General features: G+C 42.2%; 4 protein-coding genes across 8 annotated transcripts; all 4 read left to right on the forward strand.

The window, feature by feature from the left end:
• Positions 1-1,833: 1,833 nt before the first annotated feature.
• Positions 1,834-10,950, forward strand: LOC105009572 (target of Myb protein 1-like). 2 transcript variants are annotated; one of them, XM_010868998.5, is made up of 15 exons: positions 1,834-1,972; positions 3,315-3,399; positions 3,596-3,674; positions 4,152-4,301; positions 4,526-4,660; positions 5,972-6,109; positions 6,375-6,491; positions 6,648-6,781; positions 6,917-6,959; positions 8,716-8,848; positions 9,060-9,138; positions 9,292-9,367; positions 9,849-9,920; positions 10,008-10,047; positions 10,172-10,950. In XM_010868998.5, the coding sequence occupies exons 1-15, from the start codon at positions 1,921-1,923 to the stop codon at positions 10,312-10,314; spliced, it is 1,476 nt and encodes a 491-aa protein (XP_010867300.2). In that variant the 5' UTR covers positions 1,834-1,920; the 3' UTR covers positions 10,315-10,950. The 2 variants fall into 2 exon arrangements, with proteins under 2 accessions (XP_010867300.2, XP_028978269.2); XM_029122436.2 differs by having other exon boundaries at positions 9,292-9,355.
• A 967-nt stretch (positions 10,951-11,917) lies between these two features.
• On the forward strand, positions 11,918-12,969 carry LOC105009571 (noggin). The gene has a single exon (XM_010868997.4). It carries the CDS (start codon positions 11,918-11,920, stop codon positions 12,713-12,715), a length of 798 nt encoding a protein of 265 aa, XP_010867299.2. The 3' UTR covers positions 12,716-12,969.
• Positions 12,970-13,978: 1,009 nt separating this feature from the next.
• LOC105012216 lies at positions 13,979-25,417 on the forward strand. 2 transcript variants are annotated; one of them, XM_034294225.1, is made up of 8 exons: positions 20,850-21,342; positions 21,519-21,637; positions 21,748-21,793; positions 21,920-22,021; positions 22,158-22,481; positions 22,646-24,692; positions 24,894-24,964; positions 25,096-25,417. In XM_034294225.1, exons 1-8 carry the CDS (start codon positions 21,286-21,288, stop codon positions 25,267-25,269), a joined length of 2,940 nt encoding a protein of 979 aa, XP_034150116.1. In that variant the 5' UTR covers positions 20,850-21,285; the 3' UTR covers positions 25,270-25,417. The 2 variants fall into 2 exon arrangements, with proteins under 2 accessions (XP_034150117.1, XP_034150116.1); XM_034294226.1 differs by lacking the exons at positions 20,850-21,342; positions 21,519-21,637; positions 21,748-21,793; positions 21,920-22,021; positions 22,158-22,481 and adding an exon at positions 13,979-14,225.
• Positions 16,174-20,700, forward strand: LOC105009570 (GTPase IMAP family member 9-like). 3 transcript variants are annotated; one of them, XM_010868996.5, is made up of 4 exons: positions 16,174-16,536; positions 17,177-17,233; positions 17,373-18,125; positions 18,258-20,700. In XM_010868996.5, the coding sequence occupies exons 1-4, from the start codon at positions 16,524-16,526 to the stop codon at positions 18,647-18,649; spliced, it is 1,215 nt and encodes a 404-aa protein (XP_010867298.4). In that variant the 5' UTR covers positions 16,174-16,523; the 3' UTR covers positions 18,650-20,700. The 3 variants fall into 3 exon arrangements, with proteins under 3 accessions (XP_010867298.4, XP_010867296.4, XP_010867297.4); XM_010868994.5 differs by having other exon boundaries at positions 16,181-16,536; positions 17,373-18,146; positions 18,258-20,697; XM_010868995.5 differs by having other exon boundaries at positions 16,181-16,536; positions 17,198-17,233; positions 17,373-18,146; positions 18,258-20,697.
• Positions 25,418-26,122: the final 705 nt, after the last annotated feature.

Consider the following 26,122-nt stretch of genomic DNA (forward strand, 5'->3'; position numbering starts at 1 on the left):
TATTCATATATAAATATCATGATCATATCATTCTTGTTTTTCGCTAGTGTTCATTAGATTTGGACAGGGATTTTACAAATCCAACAAAACTATATTCTCCACACCAACCCAAACTAATGCACAAGTGACTCTTTGCCTTATAGCGCTGAAACGATTCTACATGTCTTACAAAATGCATTGTATGAAATACTCAGGAGAGTGTGTAGAGTCATGGTGCCAGATCATGGGGCACTATGTAACTGCAAGTATTGCTGGTGTTTTACTCCTCACCACAATTGGCCACAATGGAAAAGGTCATTTTTAAAAGTGTGTTCAGGCCTGAACTGCAGACAACAACAGAGCAGCAAAATTATCTTTAATATCTGAACATTCCGTTATGGATTGTGAGTCAATATTTTTAAAGGTATAGTCCTTACTGTGCTGAGATGTAACAAAGACCACAAGTTTGACTTGAACCAACAAAGTTTGAAGCTCTGTTTTCAAATTTACAAATAGTTATTTGGTATCGTTCATAAAACCCTGCTGAGATTTCAACCTATTTACCAAATTTGGCTCAATACACAGTTAATTCTAATCATCAACATTTATCCCTGTCTTTTCATTAAGACTGAACAATTTATAAATTACAGGTGGAGGAACTTGAAAAGACATGCATGTCTAACAGCCCTTCCTTAAGGAAAGGTTATGATCTGCGCATGGGACACTACTACAGTATTAATGTCTTTGATGCTTTTTTTTCCTTGCAGAATCACACAGATTACATCACAGGTTACCAACAACAAGTTGAACATGTACATGCAAACTCTGTACCTGTCATCTTTACCACAACACTGTTTTTTCCCCCCATGTTTTTAAGCCACACCACAAACACATCTCCATATTGTGATAATTGAAAACGTTCATATGTGTATTCAACAACATTAAGGATCTATCACTGTTAATTTGTACATGTACTCTATTACTGTTATATACCAGCCTTCCTTTGTTGCTCATTGCATTCAAGTACTGCTCTACAGGAATCTGGGAATGATCCTCAATTATTATAACAGCGACGGGGTATTGTTTTTGGGCGAGGAAGAGCAAGCTAAACCTATACCATAGAGTATATTCCGTTTTTTTATTGAATATAGACTTGGTCACATCACCAGTGATGTCCCAGAATGATGCACGCTTGTTAATATCTTACCAGAGTCTGATTCATCCCTTAGTAAATCAAAAAACCTTAAAGGAGATACTTTTAACATATGAATGAACCCCTAGATATTTTTTAGTAATTGCAGGGACTTTTGTCAGATTTTGTCAGAATCCAAAAAGTTTGTGCATTGGGGGTAAAGAGGGGGTAGAAAATATGGTGTTGCAAGAAGTAGCACCCAATGCCCCTTGATTCGACATTGTATTCTGACTCTAAACACAATCCCCTGATTATTTCCGACAAAACATCTACTTCCACACATGCAATTATTACTTTATCAAGGAGTATGTACTCCATATTCAGTTATTCACATTGTAGCCAATTGTGGGGTGGAGTAAAAGGCCAGGAATACTTGCAATTAAAAAGACATGATTTGACACCATATTCCGACTCTACACACTCCCTTGAGTATTTCCGACAATACGTACAGCACCTAGATTAGATTCTATTTATTAAATATTCAGTGATTCTCATTACCTGCATTTTTGAACGTTTTAAATTGAAAAGTCTCTTAAATATGAACAAATATTAAACGTTGTACATTTTTGAAGAAGTATATTTTCTTTAACGGTAAATAAATTAATTTTTTTGTCTGTTTATAGTCTACGTTCGCCACTTTTATTGTGAAATATTTTCAATGTTACTCCCAAGACGTAGGTAAGAACGGGGAAATAACTGGGTGGTGAGAGTAAAGCACCTTTTTTTTTGCAAATACGAGTGTGGAAAATATGGAGTTTCTCATAGGAAGTCCTTTCTCCACTCCCGTTGGACAACGAATTGGTAAGTTTTGAGAAACGGTTAAGATCGGGGCCATCATCAAGCTATATTTGTGTCGCTTGAATTACAACTTTGACATCACAATTACACTTCCGAAACTTGCACACAATATACTTTTCTTTCTGCTCCAACGTTCAGTAAATGTAGTCCAAGTTAGAGCTGTTATGTTGTAGTAGGTCAGACCGATAAAGGAACTACAGCTACTTTTCTTTGCTCAGTAGGCTAAACGTAGCGATGTTATTGTTTTGTTTTTTTCTTAAATGGTCGATATCACTCGTTGAAGATGTTTACTTAAACTGTGTTAGAGGCTGGTTTAAGTAAGCCTGATGGTCTGCTTGATTCATTACCTGCGCTGGCATATGACGCCAATCATACATTAGCCTAATTATGTCAATAGGTGCGTTCACGGCAATTAAAGTGTTTGCTTCCTTGTTCAAAGGGTAGTCTACTGAATGGGCTGGACGGATGTTTCCATTTGGCTTACAAACAGTTTTAAACTTGACCCCATTTCAAGGCTGCATGTATAATCAGCCTAATCTGTGAACCAGAAATCTGGTTTCTTGAATAACACCGCATTATTGCAATCTTTGAAAAGTTGGACAACGTCCACTTACACTTGAGTGGCCTTTGTTGCACGATGGAAACACAGAATTAATCATCTATACCTAACATATTTCATTAGGTCGTCATAGGCCGTTTGTGTTTCTGAAATTAGGACACACACAAAGTGCTCCCTCTTTTATACATTGATGTCATAAATACGTAAACTACCTCAGAGGGAATGTGAAGATAAAGCAGCTGACAGTCACATGAAATAGGGGGAGTAGGAGTAGAGCGTTGGTGAGCAAGAGGGTGGGAAATCAGGGAGATTAGCAGTGAATTACCAACCTGAGGGGCAATGAGAGGAGATTGCAAAGAGGATGAGGAGTTCGTGCGTGTGTGTGTGTGTGTGTGAAATGTGAAAAAACATTTAGGCTATCAATAAATGCAAGGAGTGTGTTTTGATCGTATTAAGTTAAAGCTAAACTTATAGATATAACAGAAGGCTAACGTTTAGAGTCTCTCATAATCTAGGCATCATCATGTGTTGTCCAGATATCTGAGAAAATTGATATATATTGCAATGTACAGATTAGTAGTGATATGTATCGGAACGTGTCCCTATTTCTGACCATATACCCAGCAAATCCATAATGCAACGCCCCGACACCCTGGGGAATGCCGCAGACGCTAATTATTTGTTTGCGGAGTAGCCTACTGTGACTATCGCGGTAGACGCTGTAATTCACACGGGCTGTTGTCAGAGTTATGACAATTGTGAATTGTGTCTCGTTGGCGCCGGTAGAACGCGCAACCAGTGCCACCCTGCAGGCTGAAGACTGGGCCCTCAACATGGAGATCTGTGACATCATTAACGAGACGGACGAAGGGTAGGCTATGGACTCGCGTTGTACGCAATCCCCCGCAGGTCGTTCGTTTTGTACTGCACATCCCTGCTGACTGTGTGTTTTGTATAGCCGCATTTTCTTTGCCAATCGGCAGTTCTGATAGGATGTTAATTGATACCCATAAATGTGTTTATGTAAGTTAATGCTGGCCGTGCGTGTGTGTGGTTTTCTTCCTAAGACCAAAAGATGCAGTCCGAGCCATAAAGAAGAGGATTGTGGGTAATAAGAGCTACAAGGAGATCATGTTGGCTCTGACAGTAAGTTCTCTGTTGGACATGTATGATCACGCTTTTGAAGTGGATCACGCTGACCTTGCTGTTGCTTGCTCTTTGGAGGTTTCAGGCTGGCTATCTTTAAAATAACTTTATAACAACCTCTAAATGAAAACAGGGCTTTCTAAAATGCATTTATTGACCATAATCATTCTGTGCCACTCCAAAACTGGGACAACCATGCAATTTCAGTCCAAGATCACATGTATCTACACATTGACATATGCAGAGGTCATTGTTTTGCTCCACTGCTCCATATTCTAGGTATTATAATTAGCTTTGCGGCGGGGCTGTTGAACCTTATGGGTCTCGAAGGAGATTCCCCAGAGGGGAAGTAAACGAGTCCAAGGCTCAAATAAATAAGAGACGTATTGGGTTATAGGAGTGCGTGTTACGCCGCTTTATCTGTGCATTGCAGTGTGTATCATTCTCATCGCTACCATCTTCTACAACCACCTAAAGGTCCTGGAGGCTTGTGTGAAGAACTGTGGACACAGGTTCCATGTCTTGGTAGCGTCCCAGGACTTTGTGGAGGGGGTTCTGGTCCGAGCCATCCTGCCCAAGAACAACCCCCCCACCACGCTGCATGACCGAGTGCTTAGCCTCATACAGGTGGGATGCCTCTCCGTGACACCCTGCTCCTCATATAGTACACTATTTTGGGCCCTGGTCTATAGGGCGCCGTTTGGGACGTGGAGGTCATTGTTTATCTTGGATCCAAGAACATGAGGTTATGTGATGAGATGATGGACAGCTGAACCACAGTGTTCATTGGTCTCTTTGAGGATTCAGCTGGCCTTTGTCTACCTATTAGGTGAACTCTCTCTCTCTTTCAGGCCTGGGCAGATGCGTTCCGTAGCTCACCCTCGCTGGTGGGCGTGGTCTGTGTGTACGATGACCTGAGGAAGCGGGGCTTGGAATTCCCAATGACTGACCTGGATGCCCTCTCACCCATCCACACCCCCCACAGGGTTAGTCCCCCCCGCCTCCCCCCGTCCACACCCCCAACAGCTTTGACCCTTACACTCCCTGTCCATATAGTTTTTGAGAACACTGCATAAGCACGATGCCGTGAATATCTCCTGCTCTCTGTCTCTCTGAATGGCTCATTGTCCATTTCATGCAAGCTTCCATTCACACGTCCTTTTTAAAGGCTGAACAACAGTCTCATGATCACCCTGTTCAAATAGGCAAGCCCCTCTAAAATTCACCTCACCCTGTGATCTCACCAGACATACGAGCACCACCAATCCCAGTGTTGATTCACTGCTCTCTCGCTTTCAATGGGCTAGAGTCAGTTGTCGCTCATGACTTCTAAACCAATTATCTTTTGGCGAGGCGGGACTTTTCAAAAGGAAGGAGATTTCAGATGGATAATCATGTGACTGTTGTTCTGCTTTAATCCCCCTCTCCCTCTCTCGTGTGCTGTCTTAAATTACTTCCTCGTAGGGAACATGTTACATGTTTTTTAATCACCTACGCTGCGGTATGTAAAAACGTTTTGCCCCGTCTCAGATTTGTAGCAGTTTTGCCACTGAATGTTGTCAGATCATCAACGAAAACCTAAAAAAGACACCCATTCAAGATTTCATAAACCACAGACATTGGATGAACTTTAGTTTTGCCTAACCCTGTGTGAAAAAGTAAACACCACATTAGACACTAACTGGTTGCGTCACTTTTAGTAGCAATAACCGTCTGTCATCGTTAGTAGCAATAACCGCAACCTTTTCCTACTGTACCTATTGATTATTCTCTTCCAGTTTCATGGAGGAAATTTGGCCCCTGCAGAACTATGTTACCTTAGTAACATTTTGCCCTGTAGGACTCCTTTCTCTCGGTTTTGCTCTTTCTCTCCTCATTTCTCTTTCATTCATTCTGCTGTACCAGTGCGCCATTTAAGCTGGCCCTCAAACAATACAACTAAGAGTGTTTATTTTGCTTCCCCTGCCGGAGCAGGAGATACTTTTCTTAGGGTCCCTAAAATGTATGTTCATATTTCAATAATCTGGTAGAGACCGTATAGTAAAACCAAAAACATTTAAATGGTCCTCAAAATAAAATGGTTATTTCCTGCTTGGGCTTTGGTTTAGGGTGAAGGTCACAATTGTGTTAGAATTAGGGTCAAGGCTTAGAGACTCACACTACAGGAGAGCTGGCTCAGCTGTTTGGGGAGGGATGTTTGCATTCCTCCATGTACTGTATACTATATCTGTTTTTTGGCATACAGCCCTGCGTTAAATTACAGTGTTATTACATGGCACTCTTCCTCTGTCCCTTAGAGCATTCCAGAAAACGGCTCGTCGGTCACAGAGACGGCTCCGCAACCCCAGTCTGAGGCCTCCACTCCCACCCAGTCAGCTTTGACCGCCTTTCCCCCGCAGCTCAGTGATGGGCCTGTCTCCGTCTCTCATGCACAGGTGTTGTTGCAGAGAGACACCGCTGTCATTCCCCTCACTTTTCTTAGGGATTTATCCCAAGCTCCTGCACTACAACCGATGATTGGTCTCTGTTGATATACAGAGCCATTCGAGTAAACTTTCGACGGATCTTATGGTCAAGAAAATAAATGAATTAAACCCGCCATGAGGTTTTAGATGAAAGTGCCTTAAAACAAGAGTCCTGTTCCGAATCCCTTTGCCGTGAGCGACAACCCCTATCTAAGGATGATCCCGTCGCTTTCAGATGCAGAAGCTGCGAGCCGACCTGGCGCTGGTCAGAGGCAACCTCACTGTGATGAGTGAGATTCTGAATGAGCTGACCCCCGGACAGACCCAGCTGGAGGACACCGAGCTGCTTCAGGTTTGTGCGTGCCGCTGACCATTTCCCCGGTCCCCTTGTAGGGGGTTAGGTTTAGTGCCGAAGTTACAGTTTGGTGTCGAGGAAGTGTTTAGTGAAAAGTAGGATTCCCTACACGGGTGGTAAAACCTGAGGCGTGTTTGTTGTCGGTGTGAGCAGCAGTTGTACCAGGTGTGTAAGGAGATGCAAAGCCGGGTGGTGGAACTCATCCCGAGGCTTGTGGATGAGGGCCTGATCGAGGAGCTGCTGGTGGTCAACGACGACCTCAACAATGCCTTCATCCGCTATGAAAGGTGAGACCCAGGACTATCCGCATGTGAAAAGGGCCTTCTAAGTGTGGACTCTGCCAACATACTGTACTGGGCCGTGCTAGAGTTGGGACACAGTGGAGGCATGACGCTGTCAAATTGTGTTTCCATGTTGTTTAGGTTTGACCGACTCCATAAAGCCCAGAGGACAACGACGGAGCAGGTGAAGTGGTCTTTCTCTTTTAGTTTTTCTTCAGTGCTGCACAGAGTTGCAGTTTGTGTCCATTGTCTATGGAATGTATTCAGACCCCTTCACATTCTCAAAATGTTGTGCTGTGTTGGTGAAAATATATATGATTGTTTACATTTCATTGCCATCAATCTACACAATCCCTTGTAAAGACAATTTTTTTTTTTTTAAAGAAATGTATTGAAAACCAAATTGGAAAATCTCATGTACGTGTTCAGTTCCTTTGCCATGAAACTCCAAATTGTGTGCTTTGACACACCTGTCTATAAACACACCTGTCTATACAAGCAAATAGACACACCTGTCTATACACACACCTGTCTATACAAGCAAATAGACACACCTGTCTATACACACACCTGTCTATACAAGCAAATAGACACACCTGTCTATACACACACCTGTCTATACAAGCAAATAGACACACCTGTCTATACACACACCTGTCTATACAAGCAAATAGACACACCGGTCTATACACACACCTGTCTATACAAGCAAATAGACACACCTGTCTATACACACACCTGTCTATACAAGCAAATAGACACACCTGTCTATACACACACCTGTCTATACAAGCAAATAGACACACCTGTCTATACACACACCTGTCTATACAAGCAAATAGACACACCTGTCTATACACACACCTGTCTATACAAGCAAATAGACACACCTGTCTATACACACACCTGTCTATACAAGCAAATAGACACACCTGTCTATACACACACCTGTCTATACAAGCAAATAGACACACCTGTCTATACACACACCTGTCTATACAAGCAAATAGACACACCTGTCTATACACACACCTGTCTAGACAAGCAAATAGATTTCACAGTGCATGTCAGAGTAAAGACCCAGCCATGAAGTCACAGCACTCTCTGTAGATGTCTGCGACAGACTTTTGTTGAGGTATGGTTCTCGGGAAGGTAGTAAAGAAAAATGTGTTCCCAGGAGCAAGAAGGGCCTTAGTCAGAGAGGTGACAATGAACCCAAAGGCCATTCTAGCTGAGCTTCAGAGTTTCCCTGTCGAGATGGAAGAACTTGCAAGAAGGACAACCATCTCTGTAACAGTCCGACTTTTATGGTAGTGTTTATAGACCAAAGCCCCTCCTGAGTAAGAGGCACATGACATGCCGTTTGAAGGACACTAAGGGCATGAGAGAGACTATTTTCTAGTCTGAGACAAAAATCTGCTATTAACTATGCCAAGCGCTAAGTCTGGCAAAACTAAGCTAGCGCTCATCACCTGGCTAACACCATCCCCATGGTGAAGGATGGTGATGCAAGCATCACGCTATGGGGATGCTTCTCAGCGGCTTGGGCTGGGAGACTGGTCACAGAGGTTATTGAAGAAAGCCTGATGCAGAGCGTAGATGACCTCATACTGGGGTGAAGATTCACCTTTCAGCACAACAATGACCAAATGTTGGATTGGCTAAGCTAAAGACCGGAATTGAACCCCAGTAAAATGTGTGGGGGGATTGCAGTCTCTCTCTCTAGGATCTACAAGGAAGAATGTGAGAAACTGCCCTAATCCAGTTGTGCAAAGCTGGTAGAGGCATACCCCAGAAGACTCAAAGCTGTGATCGCTGCCAAAGGCACTACTACAAATAACTGACTAAAGAGTCCTAATACGTAAACTACCGTTCAAAAGTTTGGGGACGTAATGACATCCTAAACACCGTCCAACGTATGTTCTTCTGCTTCATGACAGACTCCTGCCACGGCCAGCGTCATTGACCTCAGCCCCATGCCCCAATCCATCAGACAACCAGCAACTACCTCTATCGCCCCCAGCCAGCCCGCTATTGGAGGTGCTTCTGATCAGAGGCAGGCGGTCAACTGCAGTAAGTGACTACATTATCAGTTCACTTTAAAACTTGATGCCTGTCAGGCTTACTTTTGTAATTATCGTCACTGAAGTATGGACACAAATTCCGATCTCAGACCAGGCCCACTTTACCCATGTTATTGTACTGTATTAATTAGAACTAAATGAAATAAGGTCCTGGTCCTTCATTCTCCTTTCCCACTCTCCTCTTCCTGTCTTTGCCTCAGGTGCCCTGGAGGAGGAGGAGGAGGAGTTTGACATGTTTGCCCAGACTAGGGGTAGTTCACTGGCTGATCAGAGAAGGAGGTGAGGCCACGTTGAATGCAGTGTGGTTCTGTTGGTTGGCATGTGAATATAGACCTTTTCACCAAATAATGAAAACGCCAAAGGACCCAAGACATTTTATGAATTATATATTTTTTTGTCTTATGTAATGTCTGTGTGTGTGTGTGTGTCCAGAGTGCGGTATGAGGACCCAGGGGCAGTTGAGGGCCTGGCTGGAGCCCTAGACACCAGGTTGCAGGTCACTGGAGCGGTAATGTTTCTTAGTCATTATCTGTAGTTAGTGTAGTGCTGCGTACAGTTAGCGTTGCCTAGGAAAAATACAGTTCCAAAAATACTGAATTCAAAGTCTTTCATTTTGTCTTTTTATTTCTTGGAATCATTCTTTCTCATTATTCCAACCGTGAGGATGTTATTTTCAGGAACATGCAGCGTTGATGCAGACACCCATTTATTTATGAGTTGTTAATTTGACTGTTGATTCACGCAAGGCTTCATCGGTGCAGCTGTAATTCAGACAACAACGAGTCTGTTAACTCCCAGTCCTGGATAAACTGTTAAGTAACTGCTCTATTAGAGGTAACGCAGAAACGGTTTAAAACGAAAACATGCAATTCACACACTGAGGCCCTGGGGAGAGGACTCCACCAGGAACGTCTGCCATGCGCCATTTGTTGCACCAAGACCAACGACGCTGCCTTTGTTTTCCTTCCCTCTCTGTCTACCTTTCTCAGATCCCTCCATCCAAGCCTAACAACTCCACACTGGAAGACATTGACCGATGGCTGTCTGCAGACACTGATAATGTAAGATTCTATCGGGGTGCGTTTTCCCGCAACGTTTCGGTTAACGCGGATGGGTTGACTCAGTTCAGTTCTTGTTTTGTGTTACAGCAAGCAGAGACTGGGAACAGGGAAGGGCTTACCAGTGAGGGTGAGTCTTTATCAGGGCTTTAAAAATCTTCAGCTTCACTATATACTTTCCAGTGTCAGTAAAACCTCTTGCTGTGATGGTTGTCATTGTTTATTATCGTGACTATTAACAATCTGTCTCTCAGAGTTTGACAAGTTTCTGGAGGAGAGGGCGAAGGTGGACGACCAAATTCCTTCGGCACACACCCGACCCCCTGTCACGTCCAGGCTCCCCCAACAACCTGCCCGGCAACAGGAGAGTTTACATGACCAACTTTTCTCACTCTGATGGTCCAGCAGAGGTTGACCTAATCCTGAATTGACCACTAAGCACAACACCCTATGTACTGTGGAGATGTAAGAGGATTTGATTGGTCTAAGTAATATGGGAACTCTTATGCCTGGCCTATCAGCTGGCATGCTGGAGCTATTTCCGGATTGCGTACACCTGTCATACCCTTTGAGATCTTCACATGTCTCTAGGGTGTAGGGGTCAAGGGTCAGTTTGGTTAGGGCCATGGACTCGTCATCATGGACATGTCCAGACTGAAGACTGTCACTTTAACACACTGGATACACTCACAGAGACATTAGACAAGTGCCCTTAGACCTTTCTCATCATGCAGGATTTCTAATTCTTAAGTGTTATTTCACATTGAGCCAGTTTTTGTAAAACTCTCTGAAATGATGAATCTATTCCGTGATAATGACACGATCTCTCAAGCCTTCACTGTCGCTTCCATTCACATTCCTTCACACACAAATAGACACACTGTGTTCTACATCTCTCAATGTGATTTTGCATATACTGTATATTTATAAAAGTCAGCCGTCTTGAATTTCCGAATCCTGAGACCAGGTGAATCAATGCAGAAAGCACAAAAACACTTTTATTGGAAATTCACTTCCTACTTCCCAAGTTGTTGTGTAAACTGTCTATTTGGAGCCTCATGTGACTGAAGATTAAGAAAACGTTTTTGGTTGAAAGCACATTATTCGAATAGTAAAAGCTATCAGTCTTACTATGTTGTGTTATTTCCATGAAGAGGTGATACCAGTGACCCTAAATAAAAGGGTCTCTTGACAAAAAGATCTGGTTGGGCTGGCGGTTTTGTAACTTTTCAGACTTCCTTGTAGACGTCAAAACTATTTGTAGTTTCAAAAGTGTCAGGACCTCTGGGCTCTTGTCTTCCAGCTGTTGCTAATAGTTGCATACACACGGGAGTGATTTAGTGTGTTATCAACAGTTCCCAGTACTGTAAAGTCAATGTGACACAATGGAGGTCAACAGTATTCATTGTTTTTCCCTCAATCCTTCTCACCACTATAACCACCACAGTCACAACATTTCATCCAAGTGTTTGTCCCTATGGCATTTCAAATCAATCATTAGCCTGTGGCGGGTAAGAAACACTAGATACACAAATGTGGAATCATAACAGAGAGAGCGAGCGAGAGAGAGACAAGACTGTATTGCTTGTTCCTGCCATTGCTGATAAAATTGCCACTGTTTCTGTGATGCAAGAGATCTATGCCAGCGCAAACCTGATTGACCTTAACCCCATATGACTGTTATTGTGTCCATACTCAAGGATGTCTGGGTCTGATACACTGACTGAAGGGGCACATTGAGACTTGAAAACAACCATGAATTCAGTATAAGAGGAAGAACACAGAGAAACGATGTTAAATTTGCCAAACAGCCCTCTATACCATTTATTTAGAACGTGTCTTACTATAACAAGTAAGACAAGTCAGACAACTAAGGGGACAAGAGTTTTGGACTTTTGTGATTGTCAATTCGGATATACATTCTTTGGAAAATGGACGGAGTAGTGAATTGGATAAAGAGCGTTTTACTGTATTTCGTTTTTCTCACCAGCGCCACTTCGATGTCAAACCAGGAGCATTCGCGCAGTAAAACCCCGTCTGGGCAGAAAGACACTGATTTTGATTTTGTGTCCTTTCTACGGACCCGATCGAGTAGTTCCGTATCTTCTTCCAAGCAGGTGCGGCCATATTCGCTGTCGATGCACACGGAGGACTACTATTACGCACCGAAACCCAAACACCTGCGCTCGGCGCAGCTTCTGCGGGTTCTGGGGTCCTCTTTCGACCCGTTCTGGATGTCCATAGAACGCCCAGCCGAAGCAGGGGTCTGGACGTCAAAGGAGGGAAGCATCGACACCGAAGCCTGGGGTGGTCCAAATGCACCCCTACCAAACGCCAAAAACAAGGGTTTTAACGTCAGCGCGTCTCCCGAGCTGTCTGAAGGTGCAGCGCGCTACCAAAAGAAACTAGAAAAGGACGCAGAAGATTTGGACTTCCGTGAGCTTCCCGCGGAGGTTGCCAGCACGGTGCGTGACTGGCTGGTGCGCTCCGCTACCTGTAGACTGCGCTACCGGTGGGTGAATCTGGCTCCGGTTTTTTGGCCCCCCTGGATGCGCCACACAGACTGTGAACATTTAAGCGATTCGCGGAGTTGTTCTTTCCCGAGCGGAATGACGTGCCAGAGGGCGCAAACCACACAGATAAAGATTCTGGCCTGGCACTGTTGGGGAAGCGAGGAGGTGGGAGGGATAAATAGGGGAACTGTGGTTGTGGGAGCAGGTGTAACAGGCGGCAAAAGATGTTTGTGGAGGCAGGTGCCTTATCCCGTGGTAACAGCGTGTAAATGTTCATGCAAATAGTTTGTTTGATCACTGTAAATCACTAACGTGAAGCCTATTTTGGTCAAGTCAATTGAGTCTACGTAGTTGTAGACATGGAACGAGGTGTTTTGCTTTTAATGATCAGTTTATCCAGTCTTAAAATGACCTGTGTGAATTTATCATACTTTTTTTGAGCAAATATATTTTCTTAGTGTTGAATATAAGTGTTGAGATATAATAAACGTTATATATTTGCAAACACGCATTTAAATGTGTAAGTTTTCTTAATATTTCACGTTTAATATCGTTTCTATTACTTCCACACGGTATTACTTCCTGGGTCAAATATGCACAATCTGTTAATTATAATTAAACTCCTTTGGACCTTGAGTAAACCTGCACTTCTGCCCAATATATTCATGAATACAGCGTAGTAGTACTTCATTTCTGAATTCTTTTATTGCCAATGAACGCCATCTAGTGGTGTCATCATACACCGCGTCCGTATTAGTCGATTATGCATAATTTACTGGAATGTGTAATTTGATTTTGCAATTTATATTCACACTTCTACTATCACCGTTCGTGTTGCTTGTAATTCTGGGTAATACCGAAATTATTTGTTTTGTTTTCATCCTTGTTTTAGTTTTGTTTTCTTTACAGAATGCTTTTCCAACAGTTTTACTGGTCTCCTTGTTACACCTTGGAGTAAATAATGGTTGACCCAAAATAAATCCAAGGGTCTTGGGTGGAGTGTTCCCTTGATGAGCAGGTATGTCATTTAGTATTAAATTACAGCATTGAAATGTAATTCCCAAAAATAGTCAAGAAACATGTTGAAATTAATTGCCTGTTAGCTCTCTGCTCACTGATTTCAGAGATAACGATTACCTGTTTTACAGAGAAAGTTCATCAGAGAGTTCCTGACTCCAGGAACAAGGTGTACTTCACCCATACCTCAGTGTCAATCACATGAGGAGATGGATCATCTCTGATACAAGGAAGGCCTCCTGAAAAAGTGAGACCCAAGCACAATATTACACTTAATAAATAGATCAGGCTAGACAGCACAGAGAGAGAACTGTACAAACATAAGTGTCATGCAATTTTTATTTATTGTGTAGATTTCAAGAAATGGCAGAAGGGACAGACATCCACCTCACTGAGCTGGCAAGGAACGGAAAATAGTACATAACGCCGTGATAGACAGTACAAAATGACTGCATCAATTAAGTTAAGATTTTATTTTATTTTCCTTTGCTAAAAAGTGTCAACTTTGGGATGCAAATGCTGACATCAAACTGTCTCTGTGTGTGCAGATGTTGAAGGTGAAAGTTCTCAATAGACTTCTTGAGATTGAGCAGGGGGTTTGTAGAGAGCTGAGCGTTACACAGTACCAATATCACCAGTCTTCAGTAGAGGTATGGACAAGGTGACTCGCGGAGAAGACCAGGAAAAGCATGAGGTAATTGTGGCAGAACCAATCACCACTGCCTTCTTATCCAAAGCAGTGGAACTCCGAGAGGTCCAGGAGGGCCTGGTGGACAAGGTCAGTCTGAGTTTTCGAGCAGAATTATTAGGGGACTTTGTGGTGAAGTTTATGCTTGAACATCTGTTCTCTACCTAGCCTGGCCGTGACAGGATGGAGTACATCTGGCATGTTACTCCGCCTCTCACCTCCAAGAGACACAGTGTGGATCCAACCTAAATACAACTTTGGGGACGATGATGAAAAGTATACCCTCTGGCTCTTAATGTCAGTCAGCCTGCTTTTTCAAACTAGTTTCGAACTAACCAACATATTCCAATCCACCACAACAGACTTCACTGACCGTAAAACAACCCCTAGGTATGTGCCAGTCATGTTCAAAGAGTACCGTTATTGTGCCTCTTGTAGTGCAAACGGGTTATAACAGATGACTCTGTGGTGGCTAGTAGTAACACGTGGAAACACAACAGGATGAAACACCAGCTGGGCCTAAGCCTGACCCCAAACCAGTGAAACCCCAGAGAAAGCATTCGGAGAATATCAAAGCTTACATCAAATCAGGACAGTATTTGAAAGACAAACGTCTTTATGAACAGGCCTTATATCGCTACAGTGGGCAGGCTGTAAGAGACCAGGCTCTGAGAGAGGCACAGAAAAACAAACCAAAGATTATTATTGTACCTTATGTACTAGTCACGAACATCTTTGATGACACATTCTTGACCTGGAAATGTCACATGACGTCCGTCTTTGTAATGATATGGCTGATCACATCCACATCAAGATTCAGAAGGAGGGACTTAAGTACAAGAACCTCTGCTGGTCTGTGACCTCATGGTGGGGGAGATTATGACTCATCTGAGGCCTACCTTGACTTTCTCCAAGGACACTAAAGATGCGGACAACCGGCCGTACTGCATTAATGTCCCGGTCAAAAGAGATACCATCTTGTTTTCTTTAGTTTGTTGGCTCCACACCAAGGTTACCATATCACTGAAATATACTAAGATACTGTATAAAGATATGTAGAAAGGTACTATATATATGAGAGAGAGAGGTTTTATATTTCAAATATTTATGGAAATGTATTGTAAAAATCTATTCCTAATAGAGAAATGTCTTTGCGCTTTCTCACTTGATCAACATACAGCGACTCAAAACCTGTGAACTGCTTTTATTCTGACTCATTTCTTTTGGACTTTGTTCCAGAGCAATAAACGGAACTCCAAAGAGTCTTTACTGTACAATCCTGCCTTGTCAATAGTGACTGGGATTTGTAAAAGTGTGCTTTAAACAATGTTCAGCTGTGATTACTAGGCACTCTCAAGCTACAGCTCCGGAAACAATTAAAAGACCACTGCACCTTTTTCTTTCCTTTCCAAAAAAGTCAGAAAGGAAGGTTTTGAGTGAGGAACAGAAGGGTTACAATTAGGAGACAAATGCAGATTGAACACTTCTGTTCCTCACTCAAAACCTTCCTTTCAGAATTTTTTGGAAAGGAAAAAGTTGCAGTGGTCTCTAAATTTTTTCTGGAGCGGTATATATTTCAAGAGGTCTTATTGTGACCACTACAAGACTATTTAGATTAGTCCATCTTGATCTGGCTTTGCACATCAGTCATCCATCCTCACCTCTTCCCAGTCAGACACAGACTAAACTAAAACAATATACAGTATGCAGAAAGGGTCTTGGCTGTCACCATCCCACCATCAGTCATACCGTACATTCAGGCTGTGAAAAATCAGTTCCATCTTGTCCCAAAAATGTTCAGGGGTTGGGGTGGGGTTGAGGACTGGGTACTGAACAGTGTGAATTGAACTCGCTGTCATGTTCCTGGAACCATTCTAAGACTATGCACTTTGAGACATGGCACATAATCCTGCTGGAAGTGTCCATGCAGGATTAAAAAAAATATGAAGCCATTTTCATCAAATAATTCTAAATATATATATACCGCATGTTACATTTTGTTCTGGGGGTGGGGGTGACTTTTAATACAGTCATTGTTGTGCATCATCAAAAGTTGGGCTACTTTTCAGGCATTTTGGGCGGGTTTTGAGCAGTCGTTGCCTGTTAATGTTTGCTTTTCCTGGAAACACTGGGTCTCCGCTGTGCCGCACCTAGTCACAAAATGTGACGCTCTGTAGATAAGCTGCGAGTTCAGCGATGTGGTCGTTAGCTTCTAAAGCGAACTGATATTGTATAACCACTAACTGGAAAAATTATACAGATTTTTTGTGTGTCTTAATTTAGAGTAAGGGCTAGATATGTGGTTCACAGTGTGGTTGGGGTTATATTAAAAATCTAAATAGAGACAAACAATGTGGTGTTTATGAGTTTGTGTGGAAAGCTGACAAAATGAACACAACAGGTAAGTAGTTAAATACATTGTTTTACGATGTTGTTCAGTTATTTTTATCGAAATTATTCAGTGATCTTTGATTGTTATGGTCATTATTGTTTTACTGATTATAGAGTAAAACGATCTAAAAGCCATGACTTTCGTATCAGTACGAATTACCTGCGTATTTACGAAAGTGGGTGCATACATTTTTCGTTGTGATATATGAACTAGTATTAGTTATTTTTTTACATTACATTTTAAATGCATTTTCCTTTTACACAAGTATTATGGTAACTGGCCAAATGCTATAAACTGAAGAACAAATCCGTTCCAGGAGAAGTTAAAGTGCACTTTGCCCTCTTCTTCTCATGTTGTGCTGTAGACTGAACGTAGTGTTTTATTTTTACATAGCCTAATAATGCATGTATTGTCTGTAATTTCTGGGTATAGTCTTTTATCCGTTATTTGTTATTCCTTCACCTGCAGTATGGCCATGTTTGTTATATTGGTTCCTTTACATGTACATTGTACGAATGGCTTGGAAATCGTATCACTGGCTACTGAACTGTTAGTTATTCTGTGTTGGCCTAAGACAAGGAAGATGATAAAGACTTATTAATTTGGTTAGCAGCAAAGAATAAAAGACATTTGTGACGATATCCCACAGAGCCGGCAAGTTTATCCACAGGTGCAATGGCGAGTGAACACGCCCAGAAAGTTTACGGTAATCCCTTCAATTCCGGTCACCGGATTGTTTGCCTACATTACGACTTATTTAAAATTGTATTTAATGTATTTGTATTTCAAACACACTGCGTTATATATTATGTATGTGACATGTATGGTATGTCTCTCTGATACAGGGAGTCCTCCCCAGTCCGAGCTTAGACTTGTGCTGCTTGGGAGAATAGGAGCTGGGAAGAGTACAGTTGTTAAAACCATTCTTGGCAGAGATAAATTCAGGAGTGAAGGAGTCACGTGTGTGAAGAAGCAGGGTGAGGTGGCTGGAAGGACAGTCATTATAGTGGACACCCCTGGCTGGGACTCTGTAAAACACACATCCAAGCACATCCAAGAAGAAATTAAGAATAGTGTGATCCTATGTCCTCCAGGACCCCATGCTCTCCTTCTTGTGGTGCCTATGGGCGACCAGCTCTCCTCCTCAGCCAGAAAGGCAATTCAGTATCATATAGAGCTGCTGTCAGTCAGGGCATGGAAGTACACCATGGTCTTGTTTGTTAGTGATGCTGAGGAGAAATGCACATACAATGAACAGAATCAGATGCTTGAGAGAGCTAACAGCATTCTAGTAAAATGTGGAGAAAGACACTTTCACTTTGAGGTTGGGAATTCTACTACCCAGGTTACTGAGCTCCTGAAAAAGATAGACGCCATGGTAGCGGAAAATTATGAAGATTTCTTTATCCCACAAGTCTACTATGAGCTTTTGGAGAGTAAAATACCAAGAGAAGTGACTGAGCTAATTAGAATGTCTGAGGACCGAGTGAGCAGACTGGAACAGAGATACAAAAGAGAGTTGAAGGAAAAGGATGAACAACTGAGCAAGTATAGAGAAGCAGAGAAGGCTACAGAAATGTTGAAGAGGACAGATAGCAGTAAGTGGCTTCCCCCTGACAGTAAGTATGACAACAACCCTAGTATGCAAATAACCTGACCAGACTCGAATACATACAGTACGAGTCATCTGATGAATTAATGATGTCTGTGTGTTTGTTCAATGTTTTAAGTGAACACGGAGACCCAGGAAAGAACAGGGATGCAGAAGGGTAAGACTGACCAGCAAACAGTGGCTCTACAGGCAATCAAGCAAGGATACAGAGAAGAGGCCCTGTCTGTGGTCCAGCACTATGTCAAACCACTAATGGTTATAATCACTTCAGTACTGGGAGCTCTCATCGGAGCAGTGGCTGGAGCTCAACACGGAACTCTGGGGGCGTGTGTTGGGATCCCTGTTGGCATTGTTGTGGCTGTTCTTGGGTCTTATGCTGTCCGTGGAGCCGCCACGGCTGCGAGGGATGTCCCCGGCACGGTCAGTGTCAAGGGACCTGCCGTCCAGAACAGAGATGAAGGAAAACCCTTCTACATCAGTTCTCCGAGTGCGTTTAATAAGGACCAGTGACCCTTTCTTTGCTAAATGTCTCTTAATAACATAACGTGCAATCGTCTCATACTTGTTCACGTTTTCAAGAAGATTCAGGAAGTTGATGAATGGGGGACCCAGAAATGTGACCAATCTCAAATTCCTGTGGGCCACCAACCACAGGTTTTAACCGTGATTAAACTCTAATGTACAGGTACTGTTTACATCTACCAGTGGCTGTCCCACTACCTACAGTGACTATCTAAAGGTGAACTCATTACCCGTGGCTGTCCCACTTACAGTGACTATCTAAAGGTGAACTCATTACCTGTGAGTGGCTCTGGATGAAAGTATCTAATAAACAACATAACATTTATGTTGTTCACAATGAAACAAGCCTTTTGGGTTCTGATGGGGTTCAATGTTGGACATTGAGGTGTCGTTGGGTGAATGCAGAATCTACTGTAGGTAGTGATGAATCAACTGCAAATGATCCCTGTAGTTGTAATTAATAGACTAGTAACATGGTGTTGTGTGGCTACTACTGAGATATTGTTGTGTAAATGCTAATGAGATGGTGTTGTGGAAATTGTTTTTTCATGCTAGTAATATGCCTGAGTTTCTAGAAACTGAAACATTTAACAGATGCATTCATTCTTAAATCAAGTCATTAGAAATATAATCATATTAGGGAAAGTTAAGCTCATGAATCAATCTTTGACATCATTTAACATTTGAACATTTAAATTCTGCCTATAATCAAAGTTGCCTTCTGACACACAGTCCATCCTGTTGGCAGAGCTTTAAAAGGAAGGTAGAGACATTGTTTAAACTGTCTAAACAGAACAGAACTCTGCAGTGGATATTTTGCCAATCTGAGGATTGACAACATTAACTTAAATGTTAGGTTTTTCCCTCCAGACATGGCATTAGACTGTAAGTTTTCAACTTCAGTCCTAAAGGCTGAAACACTTCTGGGTTTCACCTTCTACTAATTCAGGCCGGGGATAGCGGCTCACTGCTACCGACTATAAGAACAAAAACTGGAAGTGTTTGGGGCCCTCCAGGATGGAATATGAATTACCCTGCATTATAAAACAGGGCTGGTGGAGTTCCACACTCTTCGTTTTGGGTCCCCATGTCTGAAAATGAATACCACTGTTCTACAAGCATAGCTCAAGACACACCTGTTATTTTTGACAGCACATATTAGCCGAAATAAATGTAACGAACCTTGTCAACAACATACATTTACAATAAATATTTTGAAGAAAGGAGATGAAACAATGCCTGTGTGTTTCTGACAGCAATGATATGAACAGTGAAAAAAACGTCTCACTCATTCGGATAGCCCATAAAACAGCATAGCACAACTGTTACCTCATGGATTTCTCCCGTTCCGACATGGTCTTCTTGTAAGAAGTTGAATAACACATGAATTGCATCCCCTAACACTTCAGTTTGTAACAGTAGCGACGTATTTAGCGACTCCGAGTGTCGTGCTGAGAAGTTGGTCGACGGGTACACAGGGTACCTTTATGCAGCGCCGTCACGAGAAGGGGGTTTTAGTTTTGCTACTGAGATGGTCTGTTTCACTACGAATCAACAACATGCGTTTAATAGAGCAGTGCATATTATGCTTTATTGCATTTTGGCACAGGTTATAAGTAACAAAAACATTACGGTTGTAAATGGTTGGTGTGATAATGGTTGAATGAAAGTAAATTGAAAGTGTAGCAAACAAATACAAACAATGGAACTTGACATGTTTTGAGGAGATACTGCTAAAAATGTTAAAATGTTTTACGATAATTGAAAATGAAATGCCATAATTAATTATTTAAAATAAAAACATAAAAAATAGACCACATCATTGCATTGAAGGCATAGAAATATGTACTGTACTAGTTTAACTGGAGATAGTGCACTCATGAAATTGGAGTTGAACAGATAAAGTTAATAGAAATATTGTATTGAAGGAACTGGGACATATGTAACTACCCATCTTGCGTGGTCTGTTTTGGTGCTGATTAAATACAGGTTATGTGGTACAAGAATTATGAAGTTTGATAAGTTTGCCTCTTTGAAGAGTTTAAATCCATAGGAAACTAGACAAAATAGAAGTAGAATGGTTGGAATACACAAATAACTGACTAAACAAACAAAGAAAACAGTGTTTCATGATGATATGATGATATATTAATGGTTTACAATCAAGAGGAAAACAAAAGTAGTTATTTCCACTTATGTAAGTTAATATTTTAATGTTTACTGTTAAAATACAATGTTAAATGTGCTGGGCTTCTGTATTTCTGTCACTCGAAATATCTACGGTAGTCATGAAGAACGCACTACTTGAGATTACGTCAGCGCCGTCCTTCTACACTGACCGTATTTTATCAATGAGCGCCATCTAGCGGTTACGTCATAATCGCATCGTTAATGTCTATTGTTGCATCAATTATTACAATGACTAATTGGACCTCTTATTTGAGATACAATTTAATATTGCATTCATACTCATATTTCCACCGCTCGTGTTGCTTTTATTGATCGATTATATAGCTTTTCTTTGTGTATTATAGTGTTGTATTATAGTGTTGTTTTAGTTTTATTTTGTACAGAAAGTTTGTTGAACAGTTTTACTGGAGTACTGTTTACAACTTGGAGTAAATATGGACGACTCAATGTCCATCCAAAGATCTTGGGTAGAGAGTTACCTTGATGAGCAGGTAAATTTGCCATTATCCAGTAGTGCTCATGTGACTAATGATCCATTTTGAAGGTCTCCTTCATTATTAAATTTATGCTCTGCTATAGCACAGCTGACAAAATCCATGTGTTGAAATGAGCTGTTTGTTAGCTCTCTGCTCACTGATTTCAGAGATAACGATTACCTGTTTTACAGAGAAAGTTCATCAGAGAGTTCCTGACTCTCCAGGAACAAGGTGTACTTCACCCATACCTCAGTGTCAATCACATGAGGAGATGGATCATCTCTGATACAAGGAAGGCCTTCCTGAAAAGGTGAGTGAGACCACAGTACAATATTATACTTAATAAATAGATCAGGCAAGACAGCACAGAGAGATAACTGTACAAACGCAAGTGTCATGGATTTTCTTTTTATTGTGTAGATTTCAAGAAATGGCAGAAGGGACAGACATCCACCTCATTGAGCTGGTAAGAAACAGTAAATACAGTGATAGACAGTACAAAATCACTGTACAAAACCAGTTGTGTACCTTTTGATAAAAGTGTAAACTTTGGGATGCAAATGTTCACGTCAAACTCCCCCTGTGTGTACAGATGTTGAAGGTAAAAGCTCACAATACACTTCTTGAGATCGAGCAGGGAGTTCGTAGAGAGCTGAGTGTTATCCAATGCCAACATCACCAGTCTTCAGTAGAGGTATAATACAGGACACCACTGTTACCATCCACACAGACGGTTTATGAACTTGTTATTATGAATAGGATTGTTATTACACCTGTAGTTCATAAGGAACTCTATCAACTAATGTCTCATTCATTTCTTCCATTCCAAGGCAACCATGGAGGGGCTGACCAACAAGCCCAAGCCACTGGTTCCTTCCCATGAGCCTCTGGGGACTACAGCTGTGATGAGTGGTGATGTTGGAGGTGGTCTGTCACACAAACAGGCCCAACCTGAGGTCAGGTCAGAGGAGATGCTCCAGGTGAAGCCCCTCTGCCAAACTGAGGTGGAGGTTCTGAGTAGCCTGGTGGACAATGCAACTCATGGAGAAGACCAGGAGATGAATGATGAGGTCCTTGTGGCAAAACCAATCACCACTGCCTTCTTATCCACAGCAGTGGATGTCAGAGAGGTCCAGGTGGGCCTGGTGGACAAGGTCAGTCTGAGTTTTATAGCAGTACTAGACCTCTGACATTTCGTTAACATTTACATTAAGACATGCTGTAAAAGACATGATATTGAGTGCTTTAAAGTGTAGTAAAATCCTTCAAGGTGTAAATAGAGCTAACGTTACCAAGCCCTTTTCTCTTCCACATTAAGGAGAAGACGGTTGAGGTTCTGGACCAGAGCATTTCTCCAAGGATCCAAAAGGCCCTCAGAGACATTGAGGCCATGGTGAACTCCAGAAAGAAGACCAAGGTCGTGCCAAAGCAGCTTGTGGTACTTGGTTCCAACATCAAGCACATCGTCACTCAGGTGCTGTTTCACTTATATCAACCAGCCTTTCAGGAAGAAGTCTGTTTGGAGACAGCTGCTATCGTGGACGACACCCAAGCTCTTCTGTGGTCTATTCCCTGGGTTCAAGTCACAGAGGAGGAGGAGCTGTCTAACTCCCAGTGCATTGATACCTCTGAGGTCATTAACACCCTGGATAAGGTACTAGGCCCCAAACCACTGGTAGGAGCTCTGGGAATAGGCTCACAGATATTGAGCAGGTACATTGTTCATCTTGTTGGCCTGTCCATTGCTAAGACAGTACCTGACGTTTACGCTGCCAACGAAGAGGAGAGACATATTAGCCAGGATATGGTGAACATCTGTCCTCTACCTGCTAAATTTGTCATCAGTGGAGAATTATTAGGTGACTTTGTGGTGAAGTTTATGCTTCACCTTCACCCAATGAACAGACTCGGCTCCAAGCAGCTCAGCCAACAGGCTCTCCTCTTACTGGTGGTTAAAATGGCCTCAGTAGTATTTAATGTCTTGAGGAAGATCCCGGGTGTTTCCGTGGATGAACAGCTGTGTGCCCCCATCTGCAACATGAGACAGACGGTATTCCACATGCAGAATGCCTTGGTCCATAAGTTTGGCACAACAATCCAAATCAAGCATATGGTGGCTAATAAGGATCCGCTAGTCATTTCCACAATACCCCAGGCTATATGTGAGGGAATCTTGACTGTATACAAGGGCATCTCTGTAACTCATCCACTTCAAGTCACTGGCCCACATCGTCCAATAGCCAAGAGCTATGAAAAGGCTATGGAGACAAAGTTGTTTGCAGTAACTTTACCCGAGGCCCTGAAAAAGACCATCTACCATCATTATGGGTCCCGGGTCGGGAAACTGCCACTTTTTCAGAAAGCATTTCCACCTCTGACTAGCCATGACAAGTTTGAATACATCCGGCATGTTACTCCGCCTCTCTCCTCCAAAAGAGACACAATCTGGGTCCATCCTAAATACTTCTTTGGGGACGACGATGAAGAGGAAGAGTCATCAGATAACACAGTGCCTCACAACCCACTGGCTCTAAATGTCAGCAAGGCTGCTTTTTTAAACCAGTTTCCACTGACTGACATATTCCAGTCAAACACAACAGACTTCATCGACCGTAAAACAACCCCTAGGTATGTGCCAGTCATGGTCAATGTGCAAACAGGTGACTCTGTGGTGGCTAGTAGTAACCCATTTGATGTGGAAACACAACAGGATGAAGCATCAACTGGGCCTAAGCCTGACCCCAAACCAGTAAAACCCCAGAGAAAGAATTCGGAGAAGATCAAATCATACATCAAATCAGGACAGTATTTGAAAGACAAACGTCTTTATGAACAGGCCTTATATCGCTACAGTGGACAGGCTGTAAGAGACCAGGCTCTGAGAGAGGCAGAGAGAAACAAACCCAAGATTATTATTGTTCCTCTGGTTCTAGTCTGGAACGTCTTTAATTACGCATTCTTGACCACGCGATATGTGCCGTATGACAGTGGTCTTTGTAATGATATGGTTGATCACATCCACATCAAGATTCAGAAGGAGGCACTTAAGTACAAGGACCACAGAGTGTTCAAATCCACTCTGAAGAATCTTGAAGAGGATCCATTGATGATGAGCACCTTTGTCTTAAACTGCTGTCAGTCATTTGTAATTAAATACTGGAACATCGTCCAGGACCATATACGATCGAAAGAACAGCTGCACCCAGACAAACTGTCTCTGCTGGTCTGTGACCTCATGGTGGGGGAGATTATGACTCATCTGAGGCCTACCTTGACTTTCTCCAAAGACACTAAAGATGGGGACAACCGGCCGTACTGCATTAATGTCCCGGTCAAAAGAGATACCAGCTCTCCAGATGATGCAGGTAGAATAACATTGTTACTGTTGGTGTGTTACATTAATAACCAGGTCTAGTCTAATGGAAATAACACACAGGGCACAATGTTCTGTCATTAACAACTGTACCACAATATCCATTGTCAGTCACACAGCTATGTAACAGTCAGCTAAAGTTCATTAACTTCATTTCCGTATGTAATATTCTATTGTATGTTGTCATCACCAGACAAGACCAAGCTGGAGCTTCGCATTGAGAAAGCTAGGGCTGACCAAATGAAGGAACTTCTCGTCCCATCGGTAAGTTCCACTGTATTCTGTATCACATCATCCATAGATAATATCAGTCAGTTTGAATGTGCTCAGCCCTGTAGTGACCTGCAGCTTGTTTTCTACAGTTTGTTTTACTCAGTACCTCTGTTTGTTGACAGGAACCCAAAGACCACTCATGGGCGGCTTGGATGGAAATGATGGAGGAGTATGAGCAGTTTCATAAGAAGAAATCCTGTTGGGACTGGTTCTGTGGACTGTTTGGCCGGAAGAAAAAGACCACGTTTGAAAAAAGAGTGGAAGATTTTGAAAAATACTGTCGCAGGAGCAATTAGAGTCCAACACACAAACAAACCAAATGAATTGATTCACACACATTCGACTTCCTCTGACATCAAACATACAAACCAAAATAATGTATATACAGTACACATATTTACAGTTCAGCCTACCTCCAAACACACACAAACTAAATGAATTGAGACATAAAACATTTACAACTTAGACATCCTCCAAACCCAAACAAACCATAATACATTTTGTACACACACATTTTGAACATAAACTTCCCTGGACCAAACACAAACCAAATGAATTCATACAAACACATTTGCAACTTACACTTACTCCAAACCTAAAGAAACCAAATGGATTCAAATACACACGTTGCATCTTAAAGTTAGACTTCTTCTGACCACACACAATCCAACTGGATTCGCACAAACACATTTACAACAATTTTCACTTTCTCCGACCACAAACTCCACACAAGTAACCTGACTAACATGTTTTATTATCCTTTGATGAAATGTACTCAAAGTCCCTACAGAATTCCAGACTGTGAGAAACATCTCAGCCATTTCTTCTGCTGCTATTAGAGAGAAATACATTGTGTCTCACTCTCTCTCTCTCCTTCTCTTCCTTTTCTCATTTTCTCTGTCTCTCTCCTTTCTCTTTCAAGGCTGCTGTAGCAGATTGGGGCTGTGTCTGAAAACTTTATCAGCCAAAGTCCGCCTCCCTCTGTCCATGTTTGCTGGTTTCAGTTCTTCTCACAGCAATCTTTTCACTACATTGTTACATTGTATCTGCTACATCTTACAAGGAAGCGTTTTGAACTACAAAGAATATTATCCTGTATTTTGGTATTTAGCAGGATTTATTCTTCTTTTATTACACATCTTCCTCTTC

The sequence above is a fragment of the Esox lucius genome, chromosome 9 (assembly GCF_011004845.1).
Source record: "Esox lucius isolate fEsoLuc1 chromosome 9, fEsoLuc1.pri, whole genome shotgun sequence".
Classification (NCBI taxonomy): Eukaryota; Metazoa; Chordata; class Actinopteri; order Esociformes; family Esocidae; genus Esox; species Esox lucius.

Bases quoted from the DNA above. Each gene is read 5' to 3' on its own strand.
- LOC105009571 (XM_010868997.4), top strand. From the start codon at position 11,918: ATGTCAAACCAGGAGCATTCGCGCAGTAAAACCCCGTCTGGGCAGAAA.
- LOC105012216 (XM_034294225.1), top strand. From the start codon at position 21,286: ATGGACGACTCAATGTCCATCCAAAGATCTTGGGTAGAGAGTTACCTT. The intron at 21,638-21,747 runs GTGAGTGAGACC...TTTATTGTGTAG, and splicing joins AGGAAGGCCTTCCTGAAAAG to ATTTCAAGAAATGGCAGAAG. The intron at 24,693-24,893 runs GTAGAATAACAT...TGTCATCACCAG, and splicing joins CAGCTCTCCAGATGATGCAG to ACAAGACCAAGCTGGAGCTT.
- LOC105009572 (XM_010868998.5), top strand. From the start codon at position 1,921: ATGGAGTTTCTCATAGGAAGTCCTTTCTCCACTCCCGTTGGACAACGA. The intron at 3,675-4,151 runs GTAAGTTCTCTG...AACCACCTAAAG, and splicing joins AGATCATGTTGGCTCTGACA to GTCCTGGAGGCTTGTGTGAA. The intron at 9,368-9,848 runs GTAATGTTTCTT...TACCTTTCTCAG, and splicing joins GGTTGCAGGTCACTGGAGCG to ATCCCTCCATCCAAGCCTAA.
- LOC105009570 (XM_010868994.5), top strand. The intron at 17,234-17,372 runs GTAATCCCTTCA...TCTCTGATACAG, and splicing joins ACACGCCCAGAAAGTTTACG to GGAGTCCTCCCCAGTCCGAG. The intron at 18,147-18,257 runs GTAAGTATGACA...CAATGTTTTAAG, and splicing joins TAAGTGGCTTCCCCCTGACA to TGAACACGGAGACCCAGGAA.